Source organism: Botryllus schlosseri, chromosome 15 (assembly GCF_051294905.1).
Source record: "Botryllus schlosseri isolate E-star chromosome 15, Bs_hap1, whole genome shotgun sequence".
NCBI classification, from domain to species: Eukaryota; Metazoa; Chordata; class Ascidiacea; order Stolidobranchia; family Styelidae; genus Botryllus; species Botryllus schlosseri.
This window is the reverse complement of record NC_137250.1, coordinates 8,777,993-8,798,001: the sequence shown is the minus strand read 5'-3', so window position 1 is coordinate 8,798,001 and position 20,009 is coordinate 8,777,993. Positions and strand designations below refer to the sequence as shown.

At 39.9% G+C, this 20,009-nt stretch overlaps 3 protein-coding genes and 1 long non-coding RNA gene across 4 annotated transcripts in view; 2 read left to right on the top strand and 2 right to left on the bottom strand.

The window, feature by feature from the left end:
- Nucleotides 1-20,009, top strand: part of LOC145456866 (uncharacterized) — a 215,922-nt gene that overhangs the window by 108,966 nt on the left and 86,947 nt on the right. The window lies entirely within an intron of this gene.
- LOC145457321 (myosin heavy chain, cardiac muscle isoform-like) lies at nucleotides 296-1,465 on the bottom strand. The gene is made up of 5 exons (XM_080335518.1): nucleotides 1,368-1,465; nucleotides 1,173-1,310; nucleotides 742-849; nucleotides 492-665; nucleotides 296-440 (listed from the first exon to the last, which is right to left on the bottom strand). Exons 1-5 carry the CDS (start codon nucleotides 1,401-1,403, stop codon nucleotides 351-353), a joined length of 546 nt encoding a protein of 181 aa, XP_080191644.1. The 5' UTR covers nucleotides 1,404-1,465; the 3' UTR covers nucleotides 296-350.
- Nucleotides 1,438-18,454, bottom strand: LOC145457563 (uncharacterized). Its single transcript, XM_080335785.1, has 10 exons — nucleotides 18,225-18,454; nucleotides 16,171-16,219; nucleotides 13,477-14,786; nucleotides 13,293-13,406; nucleotides 9,550-9,714; nucleotides 9,398-9,476; nucleotides 7,775-7,912; nucleotides 7,457-7,532; nucleotides 1,790-2,034; nucleotides 1,438-1,463 (listed from the first exon to the last, which is right to left on the bottom strand). Exons 3-10 carry the CDS (start codon nucleotides 13,477-13,479, stop codon nucleotides 1,438-1,440), a joined length of 846 nt encoding a protein of 281 aa, XP_080191911.1. The 5' UTR covers nucleotides 13,480-14,786; nucleotides 16,171-16,219; nucleotides 18,225-18,454.
- LOC145457271 (uncharacterized) lies at nucleotides 9,881-10,460 on the top strand. The gene is made up of 2 exons (XR_013920822.1): nucleotides 9,881-10,044; nucleotides 10,246-10,460. It is a non-coding gene; the product is annotated as an uncharacterized LOC145457271 (long non-coding RNA).

The window sequence follows — 20,009 nt, the reverse complement described above, 5'->3', positions numbered from 1 at the left end:
CTCCCTGGCTACACACCTAGAATTTTTTTTACTGACAACGCACTGATTGATATCAGCCCGGAGCCTACGTAGGCCCAGATAAGCCAGTCAAATTTGATCGTGAAATGTTGTGACGAGCTTCTTAATTTTGCAAACAGCGTATATTTACATGTTACATCGCTACCTTTTGATCGTGTTTTAGGTCGGTATATCTCGTTTGTTGTGCTTGAAATTAGTACACAGCATAGTCAGAGCAGTTATTAGTTGCCCTGCATGCTATCTTAGGCGCAGAATTGCGATTTTAAAGGTAACTTTATGATTTTGCTGCAATTGTAATTGCATGTTTCCAAAGTAATCGTAATCAGAATCGATTACATTAATGCAGTAATCAACCCATTTCTGAACAATACCTTCGATTCTTTTTCAACCAATCTTTTGAGCTCTTCACACTGGCTGGTCGAGTTCGATTTGAATATGTATTTATTATATAGAAATTAGAGATTCCACGATAGGTGAATCACCTTATTTTCAGCTTCTTCGAGTCGGTGGGCCAAATCCGTGTTCTCGTTGGCAAGTTTGTATTTTTCAGCCTTCAATTTGTTAATGGTACGGATGTGCTCTTCAATGTGCAATTTGGAATCTGAGACAATATCCTCCAGCGATTTCGAGTTGGATTCTGCTAGGTTCTGCGGTAAAAAAAGAATTGGTTGCTTTTCTCCGGGTTTCGGAATCAAATTGAGCTAGATATAGACCTCTACATACCTTAAGTTTTGTAACTCCTTCTAACTGACTGGAAAGGTCGTCAACCTCAACACGAAGTTGAGCACGTTCCTTGTCGATCTTGCTCTTGACACCAGAGAGATTCTCAATCTACGGAATAGGACAGGTTTGAATTCGCGTCACATTGAAAACGATAGGAACAATTTGAAAATATTTTTGCGAATAATTATATATATATTATATATCTTAATTTAAAATGCATACAAATTGATGTAGGATGATAGTCAACATCCATTCATGTTTAAAATAGTCGAAAAAAGTGAGCAAAATGCTTTGTTTTGGGCCTAATGAGAACAACAATCTTTCCTATTAGTATCCTTCTCATCTCATTTGCAAAACAAATCATTTTAATGGGATAAACCACGATTGGTCAGGGCCCTATAATAATATATGTCGTGTAATTTGACCTGTACCTGATCGGTCATTTCGTTCAACATATCGGCGTGTTTCTTCTTCAAAGTCGACAGCGACGCCTCACTCTGCCTCACTGATTCTTCATGCTCGCGACGTAGTTTCAGGCAGTCAGCTTTGTGACATTTGTTCAATTCAATCTAGACATGTCACCATTAGTTACTGACTAGGTTAGATAGGTCGACGACCTTTCTGACTTCTTCCGTTTGGTCTTCGACAGAATCGTACGCCATTTCAGAGTCGGTGTAATCAGAAAAGTCAACATTTTCACTTCCAAGATCTTTGGTGCGCCCCTACAAAGGAACAAGAGAATATCATAAGCGAGTGAATTTTAGGAGTGTTCGCAACCTATGATCATGATCACTAGAGTGTGAATCGGGTACTCGGATCCGAATTGAGTATAGATTATAATGATGACTAGTGAGGGATGATTTTTCTATTACTGAAATTACACGTCCCTTCCCACTAAGACTTATAATTCGTGATATTGCAGCATTCAGAACATGCAAGACAAAGCTACGCATGGCGACGGGAAAGTCGAAAAAGTCACATATAGAATCTTTGCTGCTTGAGGGTAAGGCAGAGGGAGATTTTTCAACTCCGACATCCGCAATTTTACCCAGCGTTTTTTTGCCATCCGTTGACGCTTGTGCCTTTACACTTACAGGTAGGTAGCTCTCCCCCATGGGCACGGGGGCACGGGGCAGGAGGTGCCTGAAGGAATCAGACAAGTAGACACTTTCACCGGAAGAGCTTTCGACAGCTTGGGTGGAACTGCCTTCACTGCGGTCGTTGGTGCATTCGATGTTCCTCGCGTCACAGAAGTTTGATTTTCTGAGTTTCGCCGATGATTCGACACCGATTCTGTCGCAAAATAGCAGTGAAAATTGATCAGGTCACAAAATGCTGACTATTTGACAATTTATTCACAATTCGCGATATTGCACGATCTCGATTCTGGAATTCTGATATTTCCCGAACAAGAAAGCCATTGGGGAAGTGAATATGTGAGACACGAATATTTGAAGAGACTAAGAACTTCAATGTACAATCGTATGACACTCGTCAGAGGCAATCATCAGCAACTGGTAGAGCAGTTTTTTGATAGATCTACTAGTATCTGACGATTATCTGGATTATCTCAAATTTTACTGACTACCCAATGAAATTGATACATTGTCTACAAAACAATGCAGAACAAATTGGACTCAAATCAAACCGATAGAAGCGAAATTATTGCAGTTATAAATTTTGAATTTGAAAAAATAGCATTGACGATGGGTAATCCCAGAATTATCAACGAAAAACTCAAATAACTTCTCTACCAGCTGTTGGAATTGAGTTAAATTTGCTTCACATCGTTTTTGTAGACAAAGTATCAATTTCATAGGGGAGCCAGTGAAAATTGAATTTATAATTTGAATACCAATTTTATAATGAATTCAAAATTTTAAAACACAAAGAGCTTTGCTACTATCGGTACCGGTCGGAAACTATTCAAATTAGGTGATCATCGTTTTTTAGGCAACCTGACGACCTAATCGCCTAGCAAGCACCTGTCAGTTGTGTATGGTTACAAAACTACGATACTATTAAGCAGGCGTTTAGCCCGTCGGTTGGCTGCTGAATTGATTGAATTGATTTCAAATTTCCCAAGGTAGCATTAACTTATAAGGGATAATATACATTTTAATAAATAAATTAAAACCCAAAGCTTTTCGAGCTGACACTCTTCAAGGGCAATCGTCAGTTATCGATTAGAATTTTGTGCTAAGTGTTTGTTGAACTTCTTAAAGGGGCACTACGCTCTAAAAATGATGTGGTCTCAAATTGAAGGTAAAAACGAACAAAAATTTTTGGCCGCAGCCATTTCCTTCAGAACGCCACCGTAATGGAGCTGCAATTTATTGAAATTTCTACAAGACCAGCTGCCGCGGCTGCTTAACCCGTTACATGGCACGATGTCTTCATCGTCGCACTTGCTGGACGCGATAAGGCAGTCATGCAGAGAACGAAACTTAGACACATTTCGTTCATAACATGGGCTGACAACTATCTAAAATTCGTTCTCTGCGTGAATGCCTAATCGCGTCGAGCAAGTGCGACGGTGAAGATATCGTGTCATGTAACGGGTTAAGCAGTCGCGGCAACTGGTCTTGTAGAAATTTCAATAAATTGCAGTTCCATTACGGTGGCGTTCTGAAGGAAATGGCTGCGGCCAAAAATTTTTGTTCATATTTACCTTCAATTTGAGACCACATAATTTTTAGAGCGCAGTGCCCCTTTAATACGGCTTCTTGCTCTGTTGAGTTTAGTTTTAACCAGGGCTTTGGAGCAGCCGTAAATTTAAACTGCTCCAGCTCCGGCTCCGGAGCTCTCTTCTATCATACATTAGCTCCGGAGCCGCATTATAACCACTGCTCCTGCTCCAGCTCCGGCTCTGAATTATCGAATGGTCCTGTCTATATCAGGGGTGGCCCGCAAATGTGGCCCGCGAGAGGGTTTTGCGTGGCCCGCGAGGTAATGTCCTGTTATATTATCGAAAATGAATTGCTCAGATTGTGAACTTGCAATGCCAACCAAAAATTACAATTCTGGCTGCGACACTTGGGATGTTGATGACTAAAATATCAGTTCCGACGCATTGGCAGATCCAGGGTCCAGTCACATTTTCAGTAAATCGTCGTACATTACAATAAACTAAAATAGTAGCGAAATTTTTCTTTACGCTTCGCGTGTTTAATTGTCACACGATTTCTTGCTTGGTAGCCTACCCCTACTGAAAATGAAAAAAACCGCCTAATTTACCCGATTGAGTCTAACTGTATTCGCAATTACGGCAGGAAGTCTTTTCGCGTTTGCGCTCGCATAAAATCGTCGACGGTGAAATGTAGGCACAAAATGATTGTCGCATATTATCGGAGACCTTCGATATCGATGTGTCCAGACGCCGAATAGTCGTGTCCTTGCAAACTGAGCCTAGCGGGTGGTATACAATAGACCCGCAATACTCAGCTAGTTTATTTATAAACTTAGAAAATTTTACCCGCTTGGCGTGGCTAGTGGACCGAGCACTCGTTCGTCAATTGCATGTGCCCCTTTAGCCGATGTAGCAACAAAGACATATAGGTGCCGCCGTGCCGGCTTGTGACTTCATACTGAATACTTGTCAATTGTCGACAACATCATAGTTGCACTAGAACGCAATTTACTCCATGCCATTGCTGTGCACAGCATTAAAATTCGGGCCTGGTGTTCAATTATGATAAATCAGCAGATGTGGTTGTTGCATATATAATAGCATCTTATGAAATAGGTCGGAGCCGGAGCTACTCCTCATATAACGGGCTCCAGCTCCGGCTCCGGGGCTCCGGGCTCCGGCTCCAAATGCCTGGTTTTAACGATACCATGTACATGCAAACCGACGGTGTAGCTATGGGAAGCCCTCTTGGCCCGATTTTAGCTAATATATTTGTGGGATTCCATGAAGACAGACTTTTTGCTGCAGCTAAAACCAAGCCTCCATTAATGTACCGTCGCTATGTCGACGAAACCTTCGTTATCGGTAAAAATGAGACGGAGTTCGATGGCTGTTTTGATAACTTGAATTCTCTATACTCGTCTTAAAAATTCACATTTGAAAAAGAGCGTGCTAACTCGTTACCATTCCTAGACGTTCTAGTGGAAAAACGGGGTATTAGCTTTGTCACTTTGGTTTACCGGAAGCAAACGTTTACAGGACAATATATACGCTGGAATTCGTTTAGCCCGAATCGCCGTAAACTAAATTTGATTGGCACGCTGGTGCACAGAGCCTTGATGATATGTTCGGATATAAAATTAAACGTGGAGCTAGAATATATCCGCAAAATTCTAATCGATAACGGGTACCCCGAACACATCATCAAGAGTTCTGTGGACAGAAAACTCAGTAATTTCAATCCCAGCAAATCACAAAACACGAACACACGGTCTGAGGAGAATGTATATATACATTTGCCGTGGCTGGGGCCCATCTCTTCCCGTTTTGAAAAGCAATTGATTTCTGCTGTAAATCGCTGTTACGATAACATAAAAACTAATGTTGTGTTTAGCACCAAACAATTGCCTCCTGCAACGCGCAAAGATGTTCTTCCTGCTTCTCAACAAAGGAATATAGTCTATGATTTCAAGTGCCACTGTAATTGTCGGTACGTGGGAAGAACAACTCAGCGCTTGCAGGAACGCATCAAACATCATGTTCCGAGCGTTATTATATCGAGCACATTGGACTCTCGCGAAGACGCAGCCGTGACTGATCTGCGATTACTAGAACGTAATCAGGCCACGGCTATGAACTCTGCCATCGGCAAGCATTTGGCTGAGAATGCAACTTGCGCTAAAAACTATCGCGATGAAAGATTCTCTATATTCGGTAGAGGCCGCACTAATTTCCATCTGTCTGCACGGGAATCGACTTATATTAAAATCCACCGACCGCGCTTGTGTCAGCAAAAAAAATTTTCAGTCAATCCAAAAATTGGCCACTAGCTGCGCTCGCGGTTTGCCTGTATTTCATGTTGTTTGTTTCTACGGCGTCATATTTGGTTGTATGCAATGTAGCTAGATGCGTGTTTTTGAAATTCTCCATTTGCTGACGATTGCTCTTGAAGAGTGTCAGCTCGAAAAGCTTCGGGTTTTAATATATTTCTGCCATGAATATATTATTAAAATGTATATTAGAGTTCTGTACCCCAAAGAGTCTCTTATTTGGGATAAGTACCAGAGGTGAGCATGGATTAGGATTAGGTTTTGAAAAAACAGGATTTGTGAAATTTTGTCGGATTTGGATTGGATTTGGATTAGACATTTTTTTCAGAACGGATTAGGATTGGATTGGATTTATGTATTTTCTTGGAGATTGAAATGTCGTGTGGCGAATGACGACAAACTTTATTCAGTTCAGTTATTAATGTACTTATGGTTACTAAGTTATCTTGAATCAAGTGAATCGTTGGTTGTGAAAGAAAATTTTCGAATCCCTCCATTGCATAAATTAGTTTTTTTTTCTGAATTTCCAGTTGGAATCGGATTGGGATTGGACATCGACTTGAATATGAAAAAGTTATGAATTAGGATTTGGATTTGAAGGTTTGGATTTGGATTGGATTAGGACATAGAAATTTCAAATCCGCTCATCTCTGAAAGTACATGCACCAATGCCAATAATACATCGATCGGATAAGCTTCCTCGTGTTAACTAACTCGCACGTATGATTTGTATATACTCGACATCTCAAACTATCGAGCGAGTCTGACTGTGCACTTGCGCAGTCAATTACCGAGTTCGCTACCTCCCGTCAGCACACAACATATTGGCCAACATGCCCGCCGACAATCACAAGATTTCAATCACTCCGTCCCGAGAACAAACGAATACGCATCTTCGGCGACGGATAATAAACTGAAGTTACAGAAATTATTTTCACAAATGCGGGCCAATTCTGCTCTGGACTCTGTTCAGTAGTGACAAAAATTTCAGAGGAGTTGAAACTTTTGATATCAAGAACCTGCAACACATCTTCTGATCGTTTTGTTTTGGTATTAGTGAAAATCAAAATCAATAGCACCGTTTGATTCTGCTCATAGCCAGTAAGCCAGTGTGTATTTTAATCAATTCCGACCATGTTCAATGTCTTGAGCCAGTATGACACGGTAGACGTGATAGTTCCGGCCTCTGGGCCAGATATCATATTTCTACACAGCAGGAGATGACAATCGCTACATTTCGCGCCTAGAGAAATTTACATATTTTTAGTATCAGGGTCTTGGTCTTGCTGCCTTGCGTCGCGTCTTCTAATTACTCGCGTTCGATCAATGTATTGCTGCTGATTTGCACATGTGAGCAGCAGCATTACGAAATACATTGCTTATTTCTAAATCGCACAATTCACCAGCTAGTCAGGCAGTTACATACCCAAGAAAATACCTAATATACCGGGCATACCTAGCATATCTGAGCTCAGCGCCTACGGTACCAATGATGAACCATCGATCACATGTGTCAAAAAGTCCACATCAATTATTTTAACCGAGCGCCGTAATAGTTAGAATATCACATTCTAACGGCTAACTCAGAAATACAATTGGCTCATCGAATCCCAACTGCTTTTGACCCAAGAACAGTAAAAGGAAGAAATTGTTACCCTTTGTCAAACTAGAATACCTATCTTCGATTTTCCCACAAACCATGTTTACAATCACATTCGTTCCCACTTCTTGAACACAATAGCGTCGGTCAGCTCACCTTGACGATTTAGAAGCATGAGTAATGGGAGAGGAGCTACCTTGTGACCTGCGATGTCGGTGTGAGCGAGTGGAGTCTGAAACAAATTTACTGTTGAAACAATTGAATTTGACCTAGCCTAGAGAAAATTGACTACTGGTATCTGAAATATATATGTATGTACACAGTAGAAAGTACAGAGTATACTTTACACACTTGGTTTTCGCAAAAAAATTGACATGCTTCATACAAAAAATCGAAAAAGTAGGAAATCAATTACCGCGGAAAAATTTCAGAGTTCAAAGCCTAACGTGATTTGTGACAATACTATGGCCGTACCTGGAGTGCGGTTGGCGACTTTTAAAAAGCGAAATGTCGTTCTGCTTTCCAAAGACCCAGACATCCATTGGTCGCAAGGAATGTGCCAGGATTTGCTTCCTGAATTGATTTCGACGGACTTGAGGTACCAGCTGAAATCTGGTGAAAAAACACGTCTCCTACAGAAAAGTATATTAGGGAACACAAAAAATGTGACTAAACAGACTCTGGCTGTGTTTCAAAATATATATTTTCAGTTTCAGTTGAAAAGATCTATCAGGACATAAAGTATCTTCATTATAGATGATACTCATCTTTGAGCTAATTATTGCTCAATATCTCAAGCTCATTGAAAGAAGTGCGTGTTTACGTTATATATATTTGTGTTTTCCCCTGATTATATCTTCGTGTAATAAATCGTCACGTAAAGAGCCTCTTCTCTCTCGTTTTTTTTTTGCGAGGACCTTACGCGGGGACTTGTCGAATTCATTTTTGAGAATGAGTACTCGCAAGGGGTCGCAAGCTTGTTGTTGTTTGTAGTATTCATGGTGTTTGTCGACTACCATGGTCATTTACACCAGGCCAATTTTCATGCTTTTTATTCCATAGGTGTCGATTTGTGGCTCGGTCCACTTCTAGGCTTTTATAAGACACCGCTTACACGGATGATATGGCGAGGAGGAGGCTAGATAAACCTCCAACACTTGGGTAGGAATTATGTCGACCTCGGTCGGACTCGCACCCGCAACCCTTTGGTGTTGCGGCTGTGGATTATACCACTACGCTAGCTCGCGACCTTGGGTCGCAAGGTTGACGCTCGGCAGCGACAACATGCGGAACCACATTAAAATTTATTCTCACTTTTCGTTCAGCGATGCCGTAATCACTCGTTTTGGCTAATTTAGTAATAAAGTGAGAATCATAAGCGTCTACGATTTACACAAATGTGCACCTCACTTGAGGCATCTGATAATAATCGTATGATTTACAATTTGCAGTCATGTCGTTTAGATTGATATATTCAATCGGTCTTCCAGTAATTTGTCAATTTTAGAAGGTTATGAGCATTCTCAGAAATTTCAAAGTGCCCATATGCCAAGTAATAGAATCTGCTTTAGATCTGCAATTTATTTCTGATTATGGATATTTCATGTTATCTAGCAACTACAACAGACGACATAAAAAAACTAGGTAGGCTTTTTCATAATGATGATAATTCATGATTATGATATGATGATAACTGTTGGATGAGCAAGAAATTGGTGAAAAGCGTAGGATTGTGTCTAGCATTCTAGCATTAATATTATTCATATTGCCAAATTTATTCTAATTCAGGATTTTTGGCTGAATCTTATCGAGAGGGAACTTCGGTAAATACGATGAGCCTAGTTCAAAATACAGAAGGAATTCCATTGCGCTGATCAGATCATTAGGCTATGTATAAACAGATTTATGAATGACATATACGACTATCGGCAATAATATGAAGGTAAAGAAATACTCCTAGAGTCCTAGGGTCATATTATTATGGCATTATGGCCGTTCAATCCCATCTAAATTTGGCACTATCAAGTCCCAACCCCTGATATCAAGCAAGTGATACGCATGACATTGCTGATGCTACAATTTAAAAATGCCACCAACCTTTCTCCTCCTGATCGTGTCCGATTCCGAGCTCTGTGAGTTGCCCAACATTTTCAGTTTCGATCATGAATTTGTCGACCTGATTTTGACAGCAAGACAAACATCACGTCATGACGAAGGCATCCCTGAAAAAAAAATTCGACATCACCCACCTGTCCTCTCTGGAAAGGACGCAACCCCAACAACGTATCGGTTAGGAATATTTCGTCGGACCGTCGCTTTTTGCCTTGCAACACGACGTAAACGTCGGCCCTCGTTCCGGCACCCGATCGATCCCCAGTCGTGACTTCGATGTAATACTTGCGGATGTCGGGTGGCTGCAAACATGCAGAGGCGTTTGAATGTAAAGCCTAAAACGGAAACGATACAGACAGGTCGCGTACGAAGAAGCGTTCTCTGTTTTTTTTTGCGAGCTTGGCGTGTGTCGAGTTAAAATATTTTCAACGTTACGATATACGCTATAGGCACTGACGGCTGGTCGTTCATTGTGTGTTTCAGTCGTATTTGGATGGATGGGCGATATTTTTTCTAGTGTTGTGAATCGCAGGAAGAAGAGATGCGGTGGCAGTGGCGTTGTTGTTTGAAGTAAAAGTACTAATTTACATCAATTGTAGTGGAGTATAGTGCCAACCTATCTTTGGAGTATTGTTTACGGCACTGTATACTTGATAAGGACAATATGAGATGGTCGGCAATCCCGACACCAGATATGTTGGTATATTGATTTGTTTGAAATAAGGTCAGTTTTGTTTGGAATAAGGTCAGTCTCATGTTTGAATTGAGGATAGTCATGTTTGAAATAAGGTCAGTCTCATGTTTGAAATGAGGATAGTCATGTTTGAAATAAGGTCAGTCTCATGTTTGAAATATGGTCAGTCGCTATATTCACCATAAGGTCAGTTGCAATACGAACATATCCAAGGCACGATTTCCCAGCGATAACCCAGGCTGAACACACCTCAGACACGATGTCTGAGTGTAAAACACAGTCCAAACATACTCCAGACACCATGTCCGAATGACAACACAGGCCGAACACACCTCAGACAAGATGTCCAAACATGCTTCAGACACTTGGTGCGAGTGTCAACACAGTCCGAACACGCCCCAGACACGATGACCGAGTGTCAACACACCCCAGACACCATGCCCGAATGACAACACAGGCCGAACACACCTCAGACAAGATGTCCAAACATGCTTCAGACACTTGGTGCGAGTGTCAACACAGTCCGAACACGCCCCAGACACGATGACCGAGTGTCAACACACCCCAGACACCATGTCCTAATGACAACACAGGCCGAACACACCCCAGACACGATTTCCGAGTGTAAACACAGTCCGAACACACCCTAGACACCATGTCCGAACACACCTCAGACATAATGTCAGTCAGTCAGTCAACAATGTTTTGATCGCAACGCTGAGGGTCCGTTACACACCTATGAAGCGGAAACCGTAAAACCGCTACGGTTTAGGCAATAAGCTTGCAGTGCGCAAACAGCTACGGCTATACGCGTCCTGTCTGGCTAGGCCTTTATACTAATTCCACTTCCGCTGAACAGTTTGTCACGCAGAACTACTTGCTTTAGACACTTTGGAAATTACCAAGTACAAAGTGGTTTTGCAATATGCTTGCATCACATTTATGAGTGAAACGGTCATGGTAACTGAAATTGTTTTCAAAAATTGCACCTATATGTAGTGTCGTGGATCATTTTGCGTTTGTCGCGAAGATGCATCCCGCAATTTTGAAGTGATCGCCTCCTAAAAGAATGCAGCCCACAAAGCAATTCTACTTTTTGAAACTACTTATTAGAGTAGGCCTATTTTAGTATTCCTATTTTCCACTTCCCTTTGAACTATAGCTTTGCTTCTACTTCTGGTCAATGATTAGGAATTTATGGTGCTTCATCTAATTCTACTTGAGTCGCAAATTTGAATACTTCGACCTCCTCTGCAACCATGCCAAAGAGGTATATTCCCCCATTAATTTTCTTTTGTTATTATAGGCTGTCTACAGTAGCTTCTTGGAGGTACAGAGCTTCAATATGCAATTAAATAGTATATTCATATTGAAATGAATCCGAATATTTTCGGCTGACACTCGTCAAGGGTAATCGTCAGCAACTAGCAGAGAATTGGAAAGTGCATTGTATGCCACAATCTTACAATTGCATATCAACACAATAATCACAATAATTTTGTGATACGATCGTTGATATGCATTGTTCTTTCCAATTCTCTACCAGTTGCTGACGATTAGCCCTGACGAGTTTCAGGTGAAAGTATTCAGTTTCATTTCAATATGAATATACACAGCACAATAGTATAGTATTCACCCCTATTCTCAAAGTATAGAATTTCAATATCTATGATGTGAAGGGCGTGACCCCTGGCATAAGAACCAATTGTTCCATTCCTATTCAGAGATATTACATCTTTGTATATTAAGCCACAATTACAGACAAGTCTAGCATGCTCTTGGGCATACAACAGGTCACCCCCGCGGCATTTACTGAGGTTGAAATGTATTGATATAATATTTCATGAGACAATCAAATGTCACCAGGTGGAAGAATCAAAGAGTGGCTCACAATGGAGCATTGAGCATGTAGATCATTCAAGATTGATGTGGTGTTCAATATGGAGCCTAACATTCAGCAGTCATAATAGGGAGTATGGATTTAACTTCAAGAAATCAAAAACTTGCAAGATTGAAGAACCACAATTTAGTCGAAAAACAACACACTTGTCTGTAAAAATCGCTAGAAAAGTCAGTGCTTAAATACCTGGTTCGTGGTACAGAACTTGAATATAGCTTTCAATACAACATCCATTGTAGTGGAAAATTTATTAAACTCGAAGGCTTTTCGGGTGCCTTTTTTCGAGAGTTAACGGCACACTAAAGGGATTTAAACAGATTTTAAAGGCAGAACCAAAAAGGTAAAGTATGACGCAACAAAATCAATCAATCACAATCACAGAATATGAGATTCGCATTGTAACAATGGCAACAATATCAAACTTTAAAGTCTACGGTACTATAGTAACAACATATGCATCAACACGTACACCTCAAAGATTGTTTGAGCGTTTAAAGCAGCATATCCCCAAATTGATCCAGTCCAAAAATTGCGCAAATGACCGCACAGAGCTTGCACGGCAATGCAAATTAGCTGCCAAAACATATTGTTATGACGATAACCAAGCATATGCTTCGTTGATTGGTCTACATTTGAGAGAAAACCTCGCCTGTGCGCAACAGTATAATGGCAATATGTTCACTGCCACTGCACGAGGTAGATCTTTGTTTCATTTAAACGTGTTGGAGTCCACCATTATTCAATTGACCAAACCTATTTTACGTAGACAAAAAGATTTTCTCTTCAACGTACCAATTTTTCATTAGTTTATTCTGTTTCGTGTTTTTACTATAGCTGTTTATTTACAAATTGCATATGTTGCTACTATAGTGCCTTATACTTCAAAGTTTGTTGTTATTGCCATTGTTACAATGCGAATTTCATGGTCTGTGACTTTGATTGTTGCGTCATACTTTACCTTTTTGGTTTTGCTTTTAAATCTGTTTAAATCCCTTTAGTGTGTAGTCAACTCTTGAAGAGGCACCCGAAAAGTCTACGAGTTTAATCAATTTTCTAATACGATGGATGTTGTATTGAAAAATCCATGCATTCACCAATGTCAAGCTCTCGCATACGGGGTGAAAATCTCAAAATAAACCCCATCAAAAGCTAGTCACACTAAGCACCAATTCAAGTAATTACCGTTATGACACAAGCTCACATGAAAGAGTCAACAAAGCGTTCAAACCCTTCACCATAAAATTGTTACAACATTGAGTTTGTATGGATACTCAAGCAGGATTTACCTGTGATGTCACACGGACATCTGATTTCAACCGTCTATCCAGCACTCTTTGTATCGCCATATCCATTGCATTGACAAAATTTCCATAAGCAAACCCCCTACTCAAATCGGATCGCTGCATATAACATGGAAATATGTTTGGATTAACACTTATTTTTGAACGATATTTTTGTGAAAAGTTATACCATAGGTTCTTCGTCATTGCTTAGATAATCTGCATCAGCGGAATACGATCTGTCGCACAAGATTTGACGATTTGTATTTTGCCGTTGATTCCGAGTGTGTGTTTGCCTGTAGGGTCAAGAAGTCTCAAATGTAGCCAGAAATTAGTGATAAACAGTAAATTATGTTCATGTATATTGTCTCTTGAAACTACTTATGGAATATACTTTCACAGAACCAAGCTTTCATTAAAATCAAAGTATTAAAAACAGCATCACTTGACTTTTTATGTTATTTTCTATTACTCTTACAGTAATGGGTGATTGCATATTGAATTTTGATATTTTCATAAACATGTTACCTTCATAGAACTAAATCATGGCATGACATCAGCAGCGAATATACAGGGTGAACCGATTATTTGTTCTTTTTACTTTGAAAGTTGATGTATGTTAATAATAGTAGTATAAATATTGGTAATCAATCGATTTGGGTAGTAAACAAGACTTTTACCTGCAGTATTGTTACGGCATATGGAATTTGCTCTATCATATAAGCATCATACATATATAGGCATATTTGTTTCAGAAAGCTTCTTACATTGTCAGCAATGAGCTTACATGCATCAAAATCTTTCTTACCGTCTCACGGCTATACTTGTACTTCTACTTCAGTTGCATTGATTGAATACTTTGACGACCTCTGGCTACTGAAAACAGACCCATATTAAAGATAAACCTCTCCATATCTTTAAACAAATGTTTCACGAACATCTCGTAGGAAAGTAGGAAAATTCTTAGTAAATTTGTTAATCAGTATCTCTTTGACTAGTTTGTGTTCCCGTAACCAGTGCCAAAGTGTTATCTTGACCATTCTTTTAGGTTACCTACTGTGAATATTCCAACTTGGCTTTCATCAGTTTTGATACATTGCGAACATGCTAAACTTTGCTTGGCGAACGTGTTATATTTTGTTTCAAGTTTCATATTACAACCATCCTTTCAGGTTGTAGATGACTTGATGATCTCCCGATCCCTTCGCTACAGCCTGGTTCTGAATTGAATTATATAGAATTTGCTTTGTCATGCATCTATGTATTTTCAATGTTCGTGGAACCGAATAAATTCTCTCTCTCTCTCTCCATAAAACAGCTACCGATTTCGTTCTATCCTGATCATCACCAATGGGCGTTACATTGTCAGTTCGCTTGGTTTCATTGAAATATTGCTTACTTGAGCTGTTTTCTCCTCTTTGAACTCTTTGACCTCTTTATACTCTTCTTGCCTGAAGAATACTGACCATCAAGTATTTCTAGAGCCCAAGCAATAGTGTCCTGAAGGAATATAAAAAATGCTCATTACAACATCGACCTGTATTGTTTAAAAGCAAAAATGTCCTTTTATTCGGTAGATAAGTGCTTTTAGGGGCTTGGGAGACAACTTAGTATGGCAAACGCATAACTTCATATGGCACAAGGATTTCTGTGAGTACATCAAAAATCAACACCAAAATTGGTATCATGATTCTGATTGTTTATAGAACCTATATTCTTGAAGTAGTTTCATGAAGTGATGCGTCTGTATTTCTCTCATGAAAAACCAATCCTATGCCAGAGGCATGCAACCTAATCTCACGCCCTAGTAAAGATACCACAAAAATGAAAGAATAAGTATGTCGTCAAGCATGGTGGTTTTCGGCTTAGAGCTCAATGAAAATCAACTGAAACCGCCTTGCTTGGATCGTTTATGAAAAAGAGAATGAAAAATTAGACGATATTGTATTGATTTCACAAAAGAGCTTTTGTCTGCACAGAAGTACTGTTTAAAATGCTAAACTGGAGTTGGCGCATTTGAATGATTTACGTAAGCCGTTGTGGGTGTCATTATTTGTTCATTTCGATCAATAAATCAATAAATTTGAAAATGGAGACATGCAAAATGTGACGGTAGCTGGATATCGCGATGTGGAATTTCAGCACTTTATATACCGGTTATTGAAAGCATACAATTCAAATATTCTGTTTTCAAACCTCATGTGGGTTAACAACATTTGTTCTGACATTCTTTTATCTATCCGTCACGAAATAGCAACATGTAACAAAGTAATTATATCAACGGGCCCACCCGAATATTTTCAAGACAACACCTCACTCAGCTCTAGCGGTGAAACTGAGTATGTGGGCTGAGGGCGGTTAAAAAGATATAGCAATATAGATGCAATTACCAATATTATTGACCGATTGAATCATGAATCATGGAAAAATTAATCCAACGCTACCAATCAGTGTATACAAGAAATCTCGCTTGAAGTAGCGTTAAAAACGTGCATCCCGATGGGGGGGCTGGTCTGGGGGGCTGACGAAAATCTGTTTTGGCCATCCCAAAAATATTTTGATGTATTGATGGAAAAACGCGGATAGGGGTTTAAAGAGAGTTCAAAATGTATCATGTTTAACATCATTACGAAATATGGCGGCAAATAAATATATTTTTTGGTAATTATCCGTCACTTTGTCACTCCCCAATATCAACACATCCACTGAGCACCATTTAGTGTAATTCACTGCGTTCAATTTAGAAATTTAGAAAGAATTTAGAAAGAATAAATCTAAAATTTCTGACTCGGCCCGCCAACATATTTTCTGCTCCTCATCTGGCCAGCGGAGAAAAATAATTGCCCGCCCCTGCAATAGACAGATCACACGATATGATATTTACCGGGTTGGCAAGGAGAATCATCTTGCACAAATCCTCTCTGTAGTATTGCCTGTTGAATGGAAGGAATCGCATACTTTTAAAAGTTTGGTAATTTTGCAACAGTGAATGAATAGCACACTTCTGGCATAAAATCATCATCATCAGTTTATCATTTTATTATATCAAGACACCATATGATTACAATGAAAATGAAGACAGGAAGGAGTCGAAACGACTTGTAGGGCGGGGATAATGAAATTGGATTAGCAATAAAGTCGATTATCGCGTTCGTCAGGATTTATCAACCCAGGATTAAGGAAACCAGTTGGTCGCAGCACATAAAGTTAGTGTTAATCTCATGATTCAACAAACTGGAACAAACTATAGATAACTAGTTTTCTATAAAAACGCGTTTTCGCATTATGATGCAACAGAAATCGCCACTTGATTGAAAACTCGGGGCACCTCGACTAACGATCCCGCGAAACCTTTTCCAACTTTATGCGTCGTGATTTGTAGTATTTAATCACACGATTAGCATTCTTCCAGATCAACCAACTTTATTATCTCCGCCTAAAATGTGTCCCGATTAGCAGTTTTTAATCACATGATTAGCATTCTCCCGGGTCAGCTGACTTTATTATCCCCGCCCGTAAAGTCTATCAATCGAATAACTGGGCCTCAAGATACTAATATAATCTAAAAAGCCAAATGTCCGAATTTATAAGGACATGTCAATAATTTCGGTGTTAAAACTGCGTATAGGGAAGAATGCTGAATTATGCTTCAATGTCAAGAATTTTGGAAATTTGTAGTTTTTCCAGGTTTCCAGCTGTCATTTTTGGAGACGCAAATATGGTAACCCTAGTATAGAAAGCAAATATAAATAAAGAGAGATGAGTTCAGGGTTCACGGTCACCTGTTCCGGCGCATTCAAGAATGGTGTAGTCTATCACTGGACTTGGTTCAGTATGGATATAGTATGCGTGAGTTTTTGGGATTGATATGCATTGAGTGGATTGTCGAAATAGCATGTCATAAAGACGTTTTGTTGAGCACCCTATGAGGCCCAATGGAATAGTGTGACATCATATTGACCAAAAATGTGTCCATACCTCATTTTGAACACCGATAGTGGGCACTAAAGCACGTCCAGATTTTGGGCCATGAAAATATGGATCTATTGAAAGGAGGCCTGTACACTGGAAAGATAGCATAAAACCGTTTAAGTACAGTAGTTAAATGCACCTAAGGGAAATGTTTTAGTAGGAGGTACAGGCAGGGCGGAGTTCATGTGTCAAAATTATTGATTCGGTGAACAGGAAAATGACTGGTAGCATTGATTCAAGAGAAACTGCTTGAATTTGGAGGTGAAGGTGGATGTAGGCCTACTTGTGAATTCATTGATTACTGTCAGGGTTGTAACCAAGTCACAAGTCAATCTCACTTTATAGATTTGACTCGAGTCATTTTCAATTGGCCACCGAGTCAAGTCCGAGTCATTGTGTTGACTCCTGAATTTCCAGTTAAAGTCTTGTTAAACCCACTTCTTATAACTCTGTTTGATGATATCGAATGGTTCACATTTATAATATACTAATTTTCCTCGCTTTTAGCAGTTTCCGGTCACATTTTCAAGTACCAGTACCGATAGACGAAATCCCAATAGTGTGGTTGCTTTACGACATTCTTCGAAATTACAATGAAATGTCGGTCTTGGCTGTCTGAGTTTCGAGTCATATGACTTGGTTCGAGTCATGCAGTCTCGAGTCAATACACAGATTGACTCGAGTGAAGTCATTTCTTTATTTCGAGAAAATGACTCGAGTCATCAGAAATCGTGACTCGAGTCGGATTCGAGTCGAGTCATTAAAACCCGATCACTACGGTATTATATAAATTTATAAAAAGAGAGCGTCCTTGAGGGAAATAGTAACAAATGAATAGAACGTCAGACTTATTGATTAAATATGTGGCATTTGCAACCTATTTACTGTATGTTTACATTCAATAAAAATGAAAATCTGCAGAACGGTGTTGAAATAATAGAAATACTAAACTAAAGAATGTCTTACAGTTTTTGGGCGACCGCGCTTTGAAGATAGGATCCGCTCGACATGTTTCTGGCTTTCTGCACTGTGTGCTGGCTACCTACGATCCAAATTTTGTCCAAGGTGCGGTGCTTCTTGCTCAGTTTAACTTACCATAAATCTGTCCGAGCATGGATCAATATTAATTTTCGACAGCAGGATAGCGAGCGAAGAACACCGAAGAAATGTAAACAAACATTTCACCCGTGTTTGTCATAGTTGAGTGACTTCAAAACAAATAAGTTGAACCAGAAGTGTGTTCAGGCTGGTTGCCACTCATGCCAGTAAACTCGCCCCAAAGTAAATTCGGCCCAGGCAAATTCGGCCATTACATCAGTAAATTCGGCCCACCGAGAATATTGTATTATAATGTATTACCAACCGTTAACATGAATTAATTACATAATTATATTATTATTAAGTGATTTGGATGTCAGGGTATGCGTAGATCGCGTAATCACGGGAGATACCGGTAGCGCGGATATTCACGGGGACCGAATTTACCGACGGCCGAATTCACCGGTCAATTCACTGGTTACTCAGTCAATTCTGCCCTCGGAGAATTTTTTATAAAAATGTATTACCAACTATTAATGTGAATTAATTTCATAATTATATTATTATCAAGTGATTTGGAGAACAGGGTATGCGTATAAATATATATATGTATATATATATGCCGATGTTTACGGGGCCGAATTTACCGACAGCCGAATTCAATTGGTATATTCGGCCCTCGGAGAACATTGTGTGAAATTGTATTACAAACTAATAATGTGTATTATATTACATAATTATAATTTTATCAAGTGATTTGGTGGTTAGGGGTTAGGTTTAGGGTTAGGATTAGCGTTAGGGTTAGGTTAGGGTTAGGATTAGGGTTAGGATTAGGGTTAGGTTAGGTTAGGATTTGGGTTAGGATTAGGGCTGGGTTAGGATTAGGGTTAGGGTTCAGGTTAGATAATGGTATTGTGACTGTTGTTGTTACTCTGGCCCTGGCCGAATTTACCGAAGGCCGAATTCACCGACGGCCAAAGTGACCGAGGGCCGAATTCGACGGGCCGAATTTACTTTGGGGCGAGTTTACTGGCAACCCTCAGGCTCACTGCTCTGCTCATGGTTGCATGGTTATTGGTTACATTGGCGCATGGTTACATTGTACAATGTGCCCAAGGGCGTAGCCAGAAAAAATATTTGGGGGGGCGGGCGAAAAATTCGATAACGTAAATGAACCTTGAAGATAAAGAAAAATATGTAAAATAAACGATCGACTTGGGCCCTTATTGGATGATTAACACAACATCTGGGCCGATCGTTATATACATATTCCATTCGCAGACATGATGTGATAATATGATGATTGTGGAAAACCTAGGGTTACCATATTTTTGTAAAGCAAATTCTGGACACTCTTTAGCGCCCACTACCGGATTTTAAAATGAGGTGTACCACGTTGACCGTCAATATGACGTCACAATAGCAAACCATTGCCCATCGACTGTATACACTATACAGGAATGGAGTGGAACATAGGTCATGAATTGGGCCATCTGTAATGTGAGATCTGGTGATTGCTACTTGCTAGGGTCTACAATAGATTCCTCTACGGACGGATGATATCATCTGGCGGGCCGAGTCTGGCCTGTCATGATTGTGTTTGAGACCCCTGCGGTTGGTGCGGTTATCTGTTTAAGTGTTTTAATCAGGTCAAAAAGAGCGTTTTTTTCTCTCCTCCCCCCTTCCGTCCAAAAAAGCACTGAACTTGGGGCC